This window comes from Leucoraja erinacea, chromosome 9 (genome assembly GCF_028641065.1).
Source record: "Leucoraja erinacea ecotype New England chromosome 9, Leri_hhj_1, whole genome shotgun sequence".
NCBI lineage: Eukaryota > Metazoa > Chordata > Chondrichthyes > Rajiformes > Rajidae > Leucoraja > Leucoraja erinaceus.
This window is the reverse complement of record NC_073385.1, coordinates 12,929,443-12,948,302: the sequence shown is the minus strand read 5'-3', so window position 1 is coordinate 12,948,302 and position 18,860 is coordinate 12,929,443. Positions and strand designations below refer to the sequence as shown.

The 18,860-nt window shown below is 46.1% G+C and overlaps 1 protein-coding gene across 5 annotated transcripts in view; it reads right to left on the bottom strand.

Annotated features, from left to right (window-relative positions):
• LOC129700020 (exportin-1-like) overlaps positions 1 to 18,860 on the bottom strand; it is a 105,161-nt gene that overhangs the window by 15,175 nt on the left and 71,126 nt on the right. For all 5 annotated transcript variants that reach the window (XM_055640167.1, XM_055640164.1, XM_055640165.1 and 2 more), the window contains exons 11-18: positions 18,298 to 18,456; positions 17,390 to 17,584; positions 13,268 to 13,406; positions 11,870 to 12,051; positions 6,030 to 6,186; positions 3,800 to 3,963; positions 2,679 to 2,813; positions 62 to 245 (exon numbers count right to left, since the gene is read on the bottom strand). In XM_055640167.1, coding sequence (XP_055496142.1) covers positions 62 to 245; positions 2,679 to 2,813; positions 3,800 to 3,963; positions 6,030 to 6,186; positions 11,870 to 12,051; positions 13,268 to 13,406; positions 17,390 to 17,584; positions 18,298 to 18,456 — 1,315 coding nt within the window. The remainder of the gene's footprint in view (positions 1 to 61; positions 246 to 2,678; positions 2,814 to 3,799; positions 3,964 to 6,029; positions 6,187 to 11,869; positions 12,052 to 13,267; positions 13,407 to 17,389; positions 17,585 to 18,297; positions 18,457 to 18,860) is intronic.

The window sequence follows — 18,860 nt, the reverse complement described above, 5'->3', positions numbered from 1 at the left end:
GGGAGAAGTTATTATAAAACAACCCAAATGGCAGACCAGCCCCCACGAGGAGACTACTTACCGTTAGCTTGGATCGCAGCCGAGATATTCTCACTCAAACACTTGTAAACGTTGAGCATGTCCAGGTAGATCCGTCCCAGCTGGATTACAAACGGGTGCCCGACGGCCTTGCAGGCTCGCACGTTGGTCTTCAGGATGCTGCCGAGCTGCTTCACCGTCTCCGCGTCCTTCAGTATATCCACGTTCTTCACAAGAAACAAAGGGCAAAGTGAATCCACGCAGAGGGCCACAAACACTACGCTGGGTGCTATAACAACATTTCAAATGCATGTACGTAGAATGATACACGAATAGGAGAGGTTTAGAGGGATATGGACCAAGCGTGGGCAGGTGGGACCAGTGTTGATGGGCATCTTGGATGGCATGGGCAAGTTGGGCCGAAAGGCCTCTTTCCATGTTGTATGACTCTATCACCCCATTGCACCAACTTGCTGCAATTCCCTCTCCCACTCAATGAGTTCATAAGTTGTAGAAGCAGAATTAGGCCATTCGGCCCATCGAGTCTACTCCGCCGATCTAACTTTCCCTCACGACCCCATTCTCCTGCCTTTTCTCCATAACTCCTGACACCCATACTAATCAAGAATCTATCAATCTCCACCTTAAAAGTATCCATTGACTTGGCATCCACAGCCATCTGTGGCAATGTGGGCAGCTCCAGCCACTCACTCCAACACAGAGTCGCAGAGAGGCAGATTATGACACCCTTAACTCTTTTCCCATGAGGAGCATCCATCCTCTAGTTTCCCTCTCCCCTCCCCGACTCTCTGTCTGAGGAAGGGTCTCGACCCAAAACGTCATCTGTTCCTTTTCTCCAGAGGTGCTGCCTGATCCGCTGAGTTACTCCAGCACTTTTGTGTCTATCTTCGGTGCAAACCAGCACCAGTAGTTCCTTCCTACTTCATTTACCCTTAATCGGAGATGACAATGAACCGAGAGGAGGAGCATCGGGGGCGGGAGCACCAAGCACCCTCTCCCCCCCGGAGAGTTTACAATCATTTCATTCAAACTTTTCAATGACTTTCTTCTCTCTCAACCATTCAGCAACAGAGCTGGGATAGGCGATATAAGACTTATTCTGCACCCATGAGGTCTGTGTCATGAGTTAAGGATAGCAGGGATCGTCACGCAATGGTTTGTAGTTTATCTCACCCCAAGGCAATACCCATTTTTAGTCACAGCATGGAAGCAGGCCCTTGGACCCAACAATGTCCCACAGTCAATAAACTTGACTTGACTTGACTGACCCGTGATCACACACATGGGTGCAAATCCCGGTTGGACGGGGGTGACATGCCCCTCCCTGTTTTGAGAAGTGGGGGACAATCCCTCCCATGTTTTGTTATCCGGATTTTGAAATTCGTTGAAAATAAAAATTTAAATCTCCACTTTCCGCGAGGCAGTGGTGGTGTTACTGCTAAGCGTTTGTTAAATGTCTCTATTAACATTGTATTAACACGATGTGTCACCAATTGTGTTTTGACTTTCAAGTATTACTGAAGGTATTCACGGAGAATTTCTAAAAGCTGTCTGATGCGGGTACAATTACTATTTGAACCTATTGAATGTATTGGTGGATGGGAAAGATTTAAACGGGTATCGGATTTAAATGAGTCAGGTCATTAAGGGTTCCGGTGAATGGGTTTCCTGGCTGGCTTGCAGGTTAGTCCCTCATTCACGGTCACTCACGTTATTTTGTATGTTTTTCCCATCTCTCTCTCTCTCTCTCTCCCCTCTCTAAGGTTGGTTCTTCTGTTTGCCTCTATTTGCTTCAGTTTTATTTGTTTGTGTTATTTATCACATTATAGCTTTTGAAAGATTCAAGCGGGTATCAGACGCTTTCTAAGGGCTGAATCGGCCCCTTCGTGGGGCTTTTCATCGCTTGGCGCAGCTTAAAATCAAACTGCTGCGTCGAGGCGATCGACGCTCCCATTGTTGAAGCCCCCGCCGGCCGATTTTAAGCCGCGCCGGGCGATGAAAGACCCCGCGAACGGGCCGATTCAAGCCTCATGATTGGGGCGGATGAAGCTGCTGTTGCTGGAGTTCAGAGTCGGTCACCAACCAGGTCAGCTGCCGAAGGTAGACAAAAATGCTGGGATAACTCAGCGGGTGAAGCAGCATCTATGGAGTGAAGGAATAGGTGACGTTTTGGGTCGAGACCCTTCCTCAGATCTGGTCTGAGGAAGATCTGAGGAAGGGTATGGGGAAGGGCATGAGGAAGACCTGAGACGTCACCTATTCCTTCGCTCCATAGATGCTGCCTCACCCGCTGAGTTTCTTCAGCATTTTTGTCTACCTTTGATTTTTCCAGCATCTGCAGTTCTTTCTTAAACTATTTAATGGATTCATTTAATGGTGACACGGTGGCCATGTATAATTGTAAATTGTCCCTGGATAGAGCTAGTGTGAGGGTTAAATGGCTTCTGTAAATTGTGCTTACAGTGCAGGAGAGATCTTGTGTGCAGGTGATCGCTGGTCGACGCGGACTTGGTGGGCTGAAGAGCCTGTTTCCACACTATATCTCTAAACTAAACGAAGGCACTTGCAGGAATAAGAAGCAGGAGCAACATGCAGGAAGCACACAAAGAATCAGCCCACGCCCTCCATGTGCAACCTACCTTGGTTGCTTGCTGAATTATGCTGTCCCACACTTGGTTAGGCAAAAGCATGTACTTCTCAATCAGATGTTCCTGCACCGTCTGATCAGTTTGTGCTCCAATCATGTAGCCAACAGCTTCATAGAACGTGTGGACCTGAAATTAGTGGGAGGTGGAAAAATTCTTAAACATTTCCATGACATATTCCTAAAATCGGTACATGTGACAAATAAATGTATCTTGTACCTGTCCTCAGAACCTCTTTCCTGTACTAGTTCAGTTTATTGCCACGTGTACCAAAGTACAGTGAAAAGCTTTTTGTTGCGTGCTAGCCAGCCAGCGGAAAGACAATACATGATTACAATCGAACCATCCACATGACTAAGGGAATAACATTTAGTGCAAGATAAAGTCTGATCAAAGATGGTCCAAGGGTCTCAAATGAGGTAGATAGTATCTCCTGATTGCTCTCTGGTTGTGGTAGGTTGGTTCAGTTGCCCAAAAAACAGCTGGAAGAAATTCCCCTGAATCTGGAGGTGTGCGTTTTCACACTTCTATACCTCTTGCCTGACGGGAGAGGGGAGGAGAGGGCGAGACTGGTCCTTGATTATGCTGTTGGCCCTGCTGATGCAGCGCGAGGTGTAAATTGATTCAATGGAAGGAAGGTTAGTTTGTGTGACAGCCTGGGCTGCGTCCACAACTCTCTGCAATTTCTTATGGTCCCGGATGGAGCTGTTCCCAAACCAGGGGCCACAGTCGGAGAATAAAGTGGAGGCCGTCGAAAACTGAGATGAGAAAAAAAAACTTTTTCATACAGAGAGTTGTGAATTTGTGGAATTCTCTGCCACAGAAGGCAGTAGAGGCCAATTCACTGAATGCATTTAAAAGATAGTTAGATAGAAATTTAGGGGCTAGCGGAATCAAGGGATATGGGGAGAAGGCAGGCATGGGTTACTGATTGTAGACAATCAGCCATGATCACAATGAATGGCTCAAAGGGCAAAATGGCCTACTCCTGCACCTATTTTCTATGTTTCAAACCATGCTGTGATGCATCCCGATAAAATGCTAACCCTCAATTCCCTTAATATCTAAAAATCACATGGCAGGCAATATCACCATGGAGTTGTAACCGAGCTTACTTGATGAGGCTGCAGGTCGCATATGATGGTGTTGATGTTGGTCAAGATCTCATCGATGAAAGGCATCACCTCTCCCACCTGCACCTGCACAAAATGACGCCGACACTTCTGTGCGATCTTGATGAATGTATCACAAGCCATATCCTGCACGCCGTCATGTGTCTCTGAGCATCAACAACAAAGTGTTAGACAAGCTTCCAACTTCAAAAGAAAAACCAAGTCAAAAACTTCATGCAGTTTTGGATGCATTAAAAAAAAAAATTGATAGTTAGCTTTGAAGTGTGGTCAACTGGAGTACAGCATTGCTGATCATACTGCCACACTAATGCATGCAGTTTGAATGGTGTATATGAAGTAATGCTGCACAGAAACGTGTCCTTCAGGGCCAACGTCCATTCGACTAAGATGCCCCATCTCAACTACTGCTGTTTGGCTGCATTGGGCTCATGTATCGCTAACCCATGCTGTCCATGTACCTAGAGTCATAGAGCACGTAAACAGGCCCTTCGGCTCAATTTGCCAATTCCAACCAAGATGCCCCATCTGCATTGGCTGCATTTGGCCCATATTGGATCTGGGTACCTTGTCTTTTAAATGTAGTCATAAGGTCATAAGTGATAGGAGTAGAATTAGGCCATTCGGCCCATCAAGCCTACTCCACCATTCAATCATGATCTATCACTCCCTCCTAACCCCCATTCTCCCCACAATCACTGGCACCTGTAGTTATGGTACCTGCCTCAGCTACCTCCCCTTCAAGAACCTTCCAAATGTAATTTGAAATGTAAATGTGCCAGAGGAGGTAGTTGAGGCAGGTACTATACAACATTTAGAAGACATTTGATCAGGTACATGGATAGGAAAGGATGAGAGGAATATGGGCCAAACACGGGCCTGTCTGTGGGACTAGTGTAGATGGGGCAAATTGATCGGCATGGGCAAGTTGGGCCGAAGGGCCTGTTCCCATGCTGAATGACTATGACTCTATCACCTGCCTCAACTACATCCCCTGGCAGCTAACTGTTAATACCCACACATTCCATGCAACAACAACAAAAAATCACTCTTTATCTAAATCTGTCCCATAATTTAACATCTGAAAATAGACATCCTGACAGTTGCAAAGAGAGAATGCAAATTTAGGATAAAGTCCTCTTACATAAAAGCAATACATTGAATTGGTAACAAAATCACTTTTGCTTAAAATACATCTGTGGAAAAAAAATTTAAAAAAATTCAAGGTAGATTAAAAAAAAACATCAGTGGAGCAATGTTGGCAAAAGTTGAGAATTTGTCTATAAACACAGGAAACACTGATAGAAAGTTTAGTTTATTGTCACATGTACCAAGGTACAGCCAGAAACTTTTAGTTCCATGCTATCCAAACAGCAGAACAACTATATATGATTGCAATTGAGCTGTCCACAGTGTACAGATACTGGATAATGGGAATAATGTTTAGTGTAAGGTAAAGTCCAGTTAAGTCACATTAAATATAGTCCAAAGGTCTCCAATAAAGTAGATGGTAGCTCAGGACCATTCTTTAGTTGGTAGGATGATTCAGTTGCCTGATGATGGCTGGGAGGAATCTGTGAATCTGGAGGTGTGCGTTTTCACACTTCTGTATCTCTTGCCTGATGGGAAAGGGGTGGAGGGAGTGACCAGGGTGAGACTGGTCTTAGATTCTGCTGGTGCCCTTGCTGAGGCAGCTTGAATTGCAGAGGGCATCAATGGAAGGGAAATTGGTTTGTGTGATCAAGGACAGTTTCATCCCAGCTGTTATCAGGCAACTGAATCATCCCACCACAACCAGAGAGCAGTACTGAACGTCTATCTACCTCATTGGTGACCCACGGACTATCCTTCATCGGACTTTGCTGACTTTACCCTGCACTAAACGTTATTCCCTTATCATGTATCAAAACACTGTAAATGGCTCGATTGTAATCATGTGTTGTCTTTCTGCTGACTGGATAGCACGCGACAAAGGTTTTTCACTGTACCTCGGTACACGTGGCTACGAACTAAACTGAACTGAAACTGATGTTCTGTGCTGCGTCCACCGTTCTCTTTGCAATTTCTTGCGGTCTTGGATGGAACCGTTCCCAAACCTTGCTGTGATGCATCCCAATAAAATGCTTCCCACGGCATATAGCAAGCAAATCAGCCATCAGCTGCACTCTGTATTCATTCATTCACACTGAATGCAAGGTAGTAAGCACATACTCACCATGCATGAACTCGAAGAGCTTGTTCACCACAGTCTTCAGGAACTTCCAGTGAGCTCGCAGGAACCGGGGATACTGCCCCACCACGTACATTATATTCGAGGCAATGATGGCCTTGTTATCCTTCCCACGCTTTTGCTCACAAAGACCCAACAAATCCTACAAAGTGAAGATTCATTGGTAAATATCCCAGGGCCAACCTTTTCTCCCAGCTCCAACATACACCCTCCCCCCTCCCCCTCCTTCTCTTGCACCCCCTCTGCTGGCCTTCTACCCTCTCTGGACCTTTTTATTTTATTTACGCTGAAGGAGGGTCGCAACCCGAAACGTCACTTGTCCATGTTCTCGTGAGTTTCTACCCGACTGCTGAGTACACTTAGTTGCACAGCGGTAGAGTTGATGCCTTACGGAACCAGATCCTGACTACCCGTGTTGTCTGTACGGAGTTTGTCCCGGTGACCGTGTGGGTTTTCTCCGGGTGCTCCGGTTTCCTCCCACACTACGGAGACGTGCAGGTTTGTAAGTGAATTGGCTTTTGCAAGTTGTAAAATTGTCCCCGGTGTCTGATCGCTGGTCCGCACTGACTCGGTGGATGGGAAGGCATGTTTCTGCGCTGTATCTATAAAGTCTACAGCACTTTGAGTCCTTTTGTGTATTGACCAGCACATGCATTTCCTGGTTTCTAAATATTTTATCTCCTTGTCACTTGCAGGGCCTGTGCCAAACTACCCCCAAACCAACTTGGCCTTAAAACTCAGATTGCTGTTTACGTGAGGTCAAATTTTGGAAAGATTGGGCAAGGGTGCCCTGGAGATTAGCAAGCCAGATTATTTGTAAAGGTTTAGTTGTGAGATACAGCGCGGAAACAGGCCCTTCGGCCCACCGAGTCCGCGCCGACCACGTACAAGTAACACTATCCTACACTAGGGACAATTTATAATTTTTATTGAAGCGAATTAACTGCAAAACCTGTACGTCTTTGTGGGAGGAAACCGGAGCACCCGGAGAAAACCCACGTGGTCACGGGGAGAACGTACAAACACCATCCAGACAGCACCAGTAGTCAGGATCGAACCTGGATCTCTGTGAGGCAGCAACTCTACCGCTGCGCCAGTGTGCCAACCTGGATAATCCAGTGTCGGCATTAGATTTAATGAAATCATTATTTAATTTTGAACTATGTTCCCCCGTTACCATGCTGCGTTTCTGTATTACTGATGCAGTAATATTGCTGTATTACTATTAAATATATATATTTATTACGGAAGCACATCCCTTGGAAAATGCAAAGAAAGACCAGAGGCTTAGGTTAGGACAGCGCTGGAGTAATTCAGCAGGTTTGTAACTTGCTGCCTGACCCGCTGAGTTACCGAGGGCCGGGAGCCGTTGGAGAGGTCGCCGAGGGAGGAATCTGCAACGTTCCAAGTTCAAAAACAAGTGGGCTTGAGGAAGCCGCTGAATGATGGAAGCAGACAAGAGGGAGCAGCTGATTGGGAGTCAGATCCCTGCTGATTGTATTGTGACAGTTTGTTTTGTATTGTATCCCAGGTGAGAGGGGACTATGAGGGCCAGGGCAGTTTGCTGTTCTGTGGGAGGTCAAGGAATCTGACAGCCTTACAGACGTCCACATCTGCACCAGGTGCATCGAGATGGGGTTCCTAAGGGACCGTATTAGGAACCTGGAGCAGCAGCTCGATGACCTCCGTCTGGTCAGGGAGAGCGAGGAGGTCATAGAGAGGAGTTACAGAGAGGTGGTCACTCCAAGACCACAGGAGGTAGGCAAGTGGGTCACGGTTGGGAGAGGCAAGGGGCACAGGCAGGGACTAGAGAGTACCCCGGTGGCTGTACACCTTGACAATAAGTACTCCTGTTTGAGTACTGTTGGGGGGGACAGCCTACCTGGGGGTAGCGACAGTGGCCGGGCCTCCAGTACAGAGACCGGTCCTGTTGCTCAGAAGGCTAAGGAAAAGAAGAGGGGGCATTAGTAATAGGGGACTCTATAGTTAGGGGGTCAGACAGGCGATTCTGTGGACGCAGTCGGGAGACCCGGATGGTAGTTTGCCTCCCTGGTGCCAGGGTCTGGGATGTGTCTGAACGTATCAAAGATATCCTGAAATGGGAGGGAGAGGAGCCTGAGGTCGTGGTACATATAGGTACCAATGACATAGGTAGAAAAAGAGAAGAGGTCCTGAAAGAAGAATTTAGGGAGTTAGGAGGGGAGTTAAAGAGAAGGACCGTAAAGATAACAATCTCAGGATTACTGCCTGTGCCACGCGACAGTGAGAGTAGGAACGCAGCGAGGTGGAGGATAAATGCGTGGCTGAAGGACTGGTGCAGAGGGCAGGGGTTAAAATTTCTGGATCATTGGGACCTCTTTTGTGGAAGGTGCGACCTGTACAAAAAGGACGGGTTGCACTTGAACCCGAGGGGGACCAATATCCTGGCGGGGAGATTTGCAAAGGCTACTGGGGAGACTTTAAACTAGAACGGTTGGGGGGAGGGACTCAAATAGAGAAAGCTAGTAGACAGTGTGTGAGGCAGGAGGCAGAGGGGGTAGAAGCAATAGGTAGCAAGGTGAAAAGTAAAAGTGGCAGGCAGACAAATCCAGGGCAAAAATTAAACAGGGCCACTTTTCAACACAATTGTAAAAGGGGTAAGAGCGTTGTAAAAACAAGCCTGAAGGCTTTGTGTCTCAATGCAAGGAGCATTCGTAATAAGGTGGATGAGTTGAATGTGCAGATAGCTATTAATGATTATGATATAGTTGGGATCACGGAGACATGGCTCCAGGGTGACCAAGGCTGGGAGCTGAACATCCAGGGATATTCAATATTCAGGAGGGATAGACAGAAAGGAAAAGGAGGTGGGGTAGCATTGCTGGTTAGAGAGAAGATTAACGCAATGGAAAGGAAGGACATTAGCTTGGAGGATGTGGAATCTGTATGGGTGGAGCTGCGAAACATTAAGGGGCAGAAAACGCTGGTGGGTGTTGTGTACAGGCCACCTAACAGTAGTAGTGAAGTTGGGGATGGCATCAAACAGGAAATTAAAAATGCGTGCAACAAAGGTAAAACAGTTTTAACGGGTGACTTCAATCTACATATAGATTGGGTGAATCAAATTGGCAGGGGTGCTGAGGAAGAGGATTTCTTGGAATGTATGCAGGATAGTTTTCTAAACCAACATGCAGAGGAACCAACGAGAGAGCAGGCTATTCTAGACTGGGTATTGAGTAATGAGGAAGGGTTAGTTAGCAGTCTTGTTGTGCGTGGCCCCATGGGGAAGAGTGACCATAATATGGTTGAGTTCTTCATTAGGATGGAGAGTGACATTGTTAATTCAGAAACAAGGGTTCTGAACTTAAAGAAAGGTAACTTTGAGGGTATGAGATGTGAATTGGCCAAGATAGACTGGCAATTAATTCTAAAAGGGTTGACGGTGGATATGCAATGGAAGGCATTTAAAGACTGCTTGGATGAAGTACAAAAAATGTTCATCCCAGTTTGGCAAAAGAATAAATCAGGGAAGGTAGTGCATCCGTGAATAACAAGGGAAATCAGGGATAGTGTCAAAGCAAAAGATGAAGCGTACAAATTAGCCAGAAAAAGCAGCCTACCAGAGGACTGGGAGAAATTCAGAGACCAGCAGAGGAGGACAAAGGGCTTAATTAGGAAAGGGAAAATAGATTATGAAAGAAAACTGGCAGGGAACATAAAAACTGACTGCAAAAGTTTTTATAGATATGTGAAGAGAAATAGATTAGTTCAAACAAATGTTGGTCCCTTGCAGTCAGAACCAGGTGAATTGATCATGGAGAACAAGGATATGGCGGACCAATTGAATAACTACTTTGGTTCTCTTCACGAAGGAAGACATAAATAATATGCCGGAAATAGCAGGGTACCACGGGTCAAAGGAGATGGAGGAACTGTGTGAAATCCAGGTTAGTCGGGAAGTGGTGTTGGGTAAATTGAATAGATTAAAGGCCGATAAATCCCCAGGGCCAGATAGGCTGCATCCCAGAGTACTTAAGGAAGTAGCTCCAGAAATAGTGGATGCATTAATGATAATTTTTCAAAATTCTTTAGATTCTGGAGTAGTTCCTGAGGATTGGAGGTTAGCTAATGTAACCCCACTTTTTAAGAAGGGAGGGAGAGAGAAAACGGGGAATTACAGACCAGTTAGCCTAACCATCGGTAGTGGGGAAACTGCTAGAGTCAGTTATTAAAGATGGGATAGCAGTACATTTGAAAAGTGGTGAAATCATTGGACAAGTCAGCATGGATTTACGAAAGGTAAATCATGTCTGACGAATCTTATAGAATTTTTCGAGGATGTAGCTAGTAGAGTGGATAGGGGCGAATCAGTGGATGTGTTGTATCTGGACTTTCAGAAGGCTTTCGACAAGGTCCCACATAAGAGATTAGTATACAAACTTAAAGCACACGGTATTGGGGGTTCAGTATTGATGTGGATAGAGAACTGGCTGGCAAACAGGAAGCAAAGAGTAGGAGTAAACGGGTCCTTTTCACAATGGCAGGCAGTGACTAGTGGGGTACCGCAAGAGTGCAGAGAAGGTTCACCAGACTGATTCCTGGGATGTCAGGACTTTCATATGAAGAAAGACTGGATAGACTCGGCTTGTATTCGCTAGAATTTAGAAGATTGAGTGGGGATCTTATAGAAACTTACAAAATTCTTAAGGGGTTGGACAGGCTAGATGCAGGAAGATTGTTCCCGATGTTGGGGAAGTCCAGGACAAGGGGTCACAGCTTAAGGATAAGGGGGAAATCCTTTAAGACCGAGATGAGAAGGACATTTTTCACAGAGAGAGTGGTGAATCTCTGGAACTCTCTGCCACAGAGGGTAGTTGAGGCCAGTTCATTGGCTATATTTAAGAGGGAGTTGGATGTGGCCCTTGTGGCTAAAGGGATCAAGGGGTATGGAGAGAAGGCAGGTACAGGATACTGAGTTGGATGATCAGCCATGATCATATTGAATGGCGGTGCGGGCTCGAAGGGCCGAATGGCCTACTCCTGCAACTATTTTCTATGTTTCTATGTTACTCCAGCACTCTGTCTTCATCTGCAGTTCCTCCCTCTTGTGTCCAGCCTTCACTCATTGCTGGGATTTGAACAACGCCAGGATTAAATGCCCATCCCCGACAGCCCATAAGAGGGCGGTAGTGAGCCACCTTCTTGAACTGGTCCAATTTTTGCAATGGAGATAGTCCTACTTGTATTAAGTGGGGGATGTCTTTGAATTTAACCCATTGACGATGAAGGAAAATGTATTCCACATCAGGATGGCTTCTCACTTCAAGGTCCACCTATACCTGATCCCCCCCCCATCATTCAACATGGCAATGAGCATTGATTTGGGAGATAGAAACATAGAAAATAGGTGCAGGAGTAGGCCATTCGGCCCTTCGAGCCTGCACCGCCATTCAATATGATCATGGCTGATCATCCAACTCAGTATCCTGTACCTGCCTCCTCTCCATACCCCCTGATCCCTTTAGCCACAAGGGCCACATCTAACTCCCTGGATGTTGGAGGAAGTCTGGAGAAGGTTTCGGGATAAGTTTGTGAGATAGGAAGCATACTCCTCAGTGTGGCCTAAAATCACTCTCTTTAAGGTCATACTAATCCCAAAAAATACACCCAACCGGAAATCGGACTTGGAATTGAACTCATAAGATATAGGAACAGAATTAGGCCAATCGGTCCATCAAGTCTGCTCCAGCATTCAATCTCGCCGATCTATTTTTCCCTCTCAACCCCATTCTCCTGCCTTCTCCCCGTAGCCTTTGAACTGGAGGAGTTCACTGGCGGTTTCTGACCTTGATGACGGTGACAAGGAACCGTTTCTCGTCCTCCTCGTGCATGGCTCCGCTGATGGAGCCGATGGCCCAGCACAAGGTGTTGAGGTTCTTCCACGACCATTCCGTGCCATTCACCTGGTTGTGCAGCTTTTCAGTCATGATGCACTCGGTGTCTGCATAGTCTAAATGCGTGAGGTAGACTGAAACGCAAACAGAGCCTTTGAATGTTCATGCTCTTATAGATATGTCCGAGACACTACACTTGGAAAACATTAGGCTTGTCTTGGCGGAAAAAACAGATCCATTTCTTAAGACACGGATACCCTTTACTGAATTTTTACAACTATAGTATGGTGCAACTCAAATTTAAATGTAAATCCGATGCTATGTTGGGTGAGGGGGAGGGGGGGGGGGGAGGGGCAAAGTATATCTCCATCTTTTATTCCTCTTTCTCTTTGCTGCACTGCTTCGGTAGCTTAGGGATCTTTTTCTCGTTCTTTTCTATTCTATCCCTTCATTTTTTCCTCTCTTCTTTTCTTGCTTTCCCTTTGTTTCCGTTTTTGTCATTTTTTCAATTTAGGTTAAAAGGTTAAAATTGAAGCTGTACAATAATTGTAAAATTCTAGATGCTGAACATTTTAGTTTAGAGACACAGCGCGGAATCTTTGGCCCGCTGAGTACGCGCCGAGCAATGATTCCCGTACACTAGCACTATCCTACACACTAAGATTTACAATCTTTACTGAAGCCAATTAACCTATAAACCTGTACGCCCTTGGAATGTTGGAGGAAACCGGAGCAACCGGAGGAAAACCCACACGGTCGCGGGGAGAACATGCAAACTCCGTTCCGACAGCACCTTTAGTCAGGATCGAACCTGGGTCTCTGGCGCTGTAAGGCAGCAACTCTTCCGCTGCGCCACCCTCAACTATGTCAGCAACACCACACAATTAATCCGAAAGAGAACCAATTATAAATCTTGTGGACAACACGCTTACGGGCGGCACGACGGCGCAGCGGTAACGTTGCGGCCTTACTGCGCCAGAGACCCGGGTTCGATCCTGACTAAAGGTGCTGTCAGAACGGAGTTTGCATGTTCTCCCCACGACCGTGTGGGTTTTCCTCTGTGGGTAATCCCGACTATGGGCGCTGTCTCTGCGCAGTTTGTAACTTCACTCCGTGATTTTACGGATTTTCTCTGTGATCATCAGTTTCCTCCCATGCTCCAAAGACGTACAGGTTTGTCGGTTAATTGGCTTGTTAAATGTAAAATCGTCCCTAATATGTGTGGGATAGTGTTAGTGTGCAGTGATCGCTGGTCGGTACAAACTCAGTGGGCCGAAGGGCCTGTTTCTGCGCTGTATCTCCAAACTAATCTAAACTAAATATTAAAACAAGAGGAAACGTCAAACTCACCAAGTGTCTCCCTCATAGTTTTGTATAAATTGATGGAGTCCGTGTCCTTCATGAATTCCCGAACCACTTCCCCCTGTTCATTCTCCACAACGAGCACTTCTTCTGGTTTCGCCATTCGGCTGATCATGATAAGCCTCACCTGAAAGAAACAAAAGGCCATGAAGCTACCAGATGTAACCAAAGAGAAAAAGAGGGCACAAAGAAAAGAAATTAGTGGCTCAAGCAGCATCTGCAGAGGCAAAGGGGTGACTGACGTTGAGTCAGGACCTTGCATCAAAGAAGTAGATTCGTCAAGAGTGTTTTATTGTCATATGTCCCAGATAGAACAATGAAATTCTTACTTGCAGCAGCACAACAGAATATGCAAAGATGTAAATAATATAATAAACGAGAATATATATATATATATATAAAAATAAAATAACAATATATATTTTATGCACACACACAAAATACAAACAATAGTGCAGAAAGACAAAACCAAAGCACCCAAGTCTATGTAGTTCAGAACTTATTAGTAAGGGTGTCAAAGGTTATGGGGAGAAGGCAGGAAAATAGGGTTAAGAGGGAAAAATAGATCAGCCACGATTGAATGGCAGAGCAGATTCGATGGGCCAAATGGCCCAATTCTGCACCTGTGTCTTATGATCATGAGTACTTTTCTGCACTTCTGCCTGAACATGATTACTGTAGCAAGAATGTCAGATAGCATGGGAACACAAACAGCTATTGCCCAAAATGGTTTATAGTTTATGGTACTCTATTGTCACATGTACCGAGGTACAGTCAAATTCATTGTGTATACAGTTCAGTACAAGTATCACTAAACATAAGCACTGAGATACACCTTAGGCAAGCATCTCAGATACAGTACAAGTACAAATGGGACTGATGCTCCCAATATCTATGAGTGCGAGGTCAAGGAGACTTTGACACCATGGGATGGGGTGGAGCAAGATTAGCTTTGAATAAACGATGGGAAACTATCTACTGGTACTAGGTCAACAAGTCACCCTTGTGTCATCTTGTGTCATGTGTGGAGTAAAAAGGACAGCCTCTTCTGGCATATGTCTGAAAGATGCAAGTAAATGGGTTATGTTGCCTTAAAAATAACGTTTTCATTTTAGCTTTAGTTTCATCTCATTGTAACCTACCGAATAATGAAAGGATAGAGTGGATGTGGAGAGGATGCTTCCAGCAGCGGGAGTGTCTAAGACCAGAGGGCGCAGCCCCAGAATAAATTGAAGGAATTTTAGAATGGGGACGAGGAGGAATTTCTTTAGCCAGAGGGTGATGAATCTGTGGAATACATTGCCACAGACGGCTGCGGTGGCCATCAATGGGTATTTTTAAAGCGGGAATTGATAGGTTTTTGATTAGTATGGGTGGCAAACGTTACGGGGATTAGGCCGGAGAAAGGGTTTGATAGGCCATGATTGAATGACAGAGCAGGCTCGATTGGGCTGAATGGCCCAATTATGTTCCTACATCTTATGGTTTTGTATTAAAAGCAGGGGCGGATTAACCATTAAGCAGACTAAGCACGTGCTTAGGGCACCAGGCCAAAGGGGGCACCACAAAGTTGGGAAAATGGTGAAAAGAGAAAAAAACAAATGAAGATTTGTAACAAAACAAAATTGATCAAACAAGTGCAAATTGATCATAATGTTCTGTTTCTTGATCATGGTGCACCCTAGGGTTATCTTACCAGCTGTACCACAAGGTCAACAACTAAAATGGACTGGGTCAGTGTGGAAAGGAGGGGGGCACCAAGATTGGTCAGTGCTTAGGGCACCAGTGATCCTTAATCCGCCCCTGATTAAAAGGCGACTGAAGGTTTTAGTAATCTGGATCCATTTTGTTACATTGTGTTAATCTACTTAATTGAAGAGACGCAATTGAAGAGTATTAAATTAATAACACAAATTAAGTCAATAATACCATGACACATACATTTCAAACACAACTGTATGGACGCAGTGTAGCCTATTTAAGGGGGAAAACACCCCAACAAATGACATCAGATGAGTTAATACTGTGTAGGAAGGTTTACACCAAAGATAAACACAAAATGCTGGAGTAACTCAGTGGGTCAGGCAGCAACTCTGGATAGAAGGAATGGGTGCAGTTTTGGGTCAAGACCCTTCTTCAGACCCTCAACTGAACAGAACTGATTTCATGGCAGCCGGTGTACCTGGAGGTCAGAGGCACAAAGGAGGCAAAAGTTCAACCCAAAACAGCAAGGGACACTTCATCACCACTGTCCCAACCACAACACCTCTCATTCTACCTTAAGGAAGGTTTGGACAATAATGTAGCAACAAGAATGGCTTCACGAGATCCACTATTGTACCAGTACCAAAGAATGCCTCTCCAGCCTGCTTGAATAACTACCGACCGGTGGCCCTCACCTCGGTAGTCATGAAATGCTTCGAGAGGCTGATCAAGGACTACATCTGCGCCTTCCTCCCTTGCACCATGGACCCGCTGCAGTTCGCATACCGTCCACATAGATCCACGGATGATGCGGTCTCCCAGGTTTTGCACACCGCTCTCTCTCACCTTGACAGCCAGAAGGGGGGCTGTGTGAGGATGCTGTTCATTGACTTCAGTTCAGCTTTCAACACGATAGTCCCCACCAGACTGTCTGAGAAGCTGCTGGAACTGGGGCTGAACACTCCCCTGCGTGCCTGGGTCCTGGACTTTCTCACCGCCAGCCCCCAGTTGGTCAAGATGGGGAGACATACCTCCAACCCCCTCACCCTGAACACAGGATCCCCCCCAGGGTTGCATCCTCAGCCCCCTACTGTACTCCCTGTACACACATGAGTGTGTGGCCAGGTTCAGCTCCAACTCTGTAATCAAGTTTGCTGATGACACAGTGGTGGTGGGCCTGATCTCTGATAACGATGAGAAGGCCTACCTGGAGGAGGTGGCTGACCGGGCACTCTGGTGTCAGAACAACAGCCTCCTCTTGAATGTCACTAAAACTAAGGAGCTGATTGTGGACTTTAGAAGGGCACAACAACCGAGAACATAAACGCCATTGGGGATAAATGGGACTACTGTGGATAGGGTGAGCTGCTTTAAGTACCTGGGGGTCCACATCACAGAGGACCTGACATGGACAACACACACTGTGGCACTGGTGAGAAAGGCAGGGCAGCGCCTTTACCACCTCAGGCAGCTGAGGAAATTCAGAGTCTCTCTGAGGATCCTTCAGTGCTTCTACTCTGGGGCTGTAGAAAGCATCTTGTCCGGTAACATCTCGATCTGGTTTGGGAACAGCTCTGCCCAGGACAGGAAGGCTCTGCAGAGAGTAGTGCGTTCGGCCGAATGCTCCATGGGAACTACACTTGTCCCCCTCTGCAGGACCTGTACACCAGGAGGTGCAGATCCAGAGCCAGCAAGATCATGAAGGACCCCTACCACCCCGGCAACGGACTGTTCCAGCAGCTACGGTCAGGCAAACGCCTCCGCTGTCACGCTGTGGAAACAGAGAGGATGAGACGGAGTTTCTTCCCACAGGCCGTCAGGACTGTAAACTCTGATCTCACCGGGGCATAATTACTGTTGTGTCTTTTTAAAAATATAAATACTGGTTCTGTTCTGTCCTGGGTGTTTTGCACAATTCCGCAGGCATTGCCACGTTCATTTCACTGAATATCTTGTCTGTGTATGTGACAAATAAAGTTGACTTGACTTGACCTGGCAGATGCTGGTTTACAAAAAAAAGACAGTGCTGAAGTAACTCAGCAGGTCAGGCTGCATTTCTGAAGACGGGTCTCGACCCAAAACGTCACCTATTTCGTTTCTCCAGAAATGCTGCCTGACCCCGCAGAGTTCCTCCAGCATTTTGTGCCCATCTTCGGCGTAAACCAGCCATCCGCAGTTCCTTCCTGCACATTTGGTCTGCGCCCTTAGGTTTCTCTGTTCTACAACACACTCCATGGCCCTGCCATTTACTGTGCAAGTCTCGCCCTGGTTGGCCCTGCCGAGATGTAACTCTTGGAGTAAGTTAAGTGTTCGGTGTAAACCGGCATCCGCAGTTCCTTCCTGAACATCCAGAACAAATTTTATAAAAACTTTTCGTCCGTGGCCAGTGGGAAAAAGTCCGCTCACCTTTGATAGGACCGGTAGGTAGATCTGCCTTCTCGGTGGGACATCGCTGTGAGGATTGCCCAGAGCTGGAGAGGCGCTGATGGAGAAGGGATTCTCCCGGTAAAGTTCTCCCGCCAAGTGATTCCAATACTCCAAACAAATCTTGAAAATCTCAATCTCTTCCACTTCCGAGATCAGGATCATGTAGTGTAGACCCTACCGTGAAAATAAATAAGATTCAATCCCTTACACACGATAAAGGTTAAATTGCATTTCATTACAGGGCGGTGACGGTGGCGCAGCGGTAAGAGTTGCTGCCTTACAGCGGCAGAGACCCAGGTTCCATTCCAACTACAGGGTGTGGTCTGTACTGAGTTTGTACGTTCTCCCGATTTCCGATTTCCTCCCACACTCCAAAGATGTACAGGTTTGTAGGTTAATTGGCTTGGAGTAAAATATAAAATTGTTGCTATCGTGTGTGTGTCGGATTGTCAGTGTGTGGGGTTCACTGGTCGGTGCGGACTAGATGGGCTGAAGGGCCTGTTTCCACGCCACATCACTAACACTTAAAAAACGAAATAGGGGAAATTGACTTATTTCTTCACATATATACTCCTAACCCAGGTATGCTGACACGCTATTAGAAGTAGCTGCATGGCAGATAACAGGTATAGTTTTATCATGGGAGCGTCTTGTCACTCAAATGGAATGAAGAAATCCTGCTGACAATGGAATATCGTTATTTCTTGGTTTACTTTAGAGATACAGTCACCTGTCCACGTTCTCCAGAGATGCTGTCCAAGCTGTGTGGGTGAGGGGAAATGGTACTGTTGCAGTCCGAGAAAGTTCTCAAAGGGAGGCCCAAAGCAGCTGGGAGAGGAATGGAGGAAGCAAAGTTACCACATGATCCATCTCCCCAGGGTACTTACATCTAAGAGTCCCTCTCTGAGCTCCATTGTCCTTTCCACCAAGGTGCCGTGTTCCTTCAAGAAAGTGCACAAGAAGAGACTCAAGTTCTGGATGAAATTCTGCTCATCGTCCTTTCCGTTTGCATAAGCCAGCCGGATGTTTGTATTGGCAGGTAGCATCTGAAAGGAAACAGACCTTGATATTAGACGTATACACCGCTAGGCGGGGTCTGGTCTAGCCTGGTCTCAAATTTGACTCTTATACGAGATGGAAGAAGCCTGAGTCTAAAGAAAAAACAATAAAATCCAAAATGCAAAGCTGGAGATCCAAAATAAAAATAGCAATGCCGGAAAAACTCAGTCTATCCCATTCTGTGAGATTGCGATCAATTTCTACCTGGCCTGCTGAGTGTTGCCAACATTTTGTTTACTTATTAAAAATCAATGACAATCTCTGTTGAAGATATCCCAAGCCGGATGCACCATAAGTTCATAAGTTCTAGGAGCAGAATTAGGCCGTTTGGCCCATCAAGACCACTCCGCCATTCAATCATGGTTGATCTATCTTTTGCTCTCAACCCCAT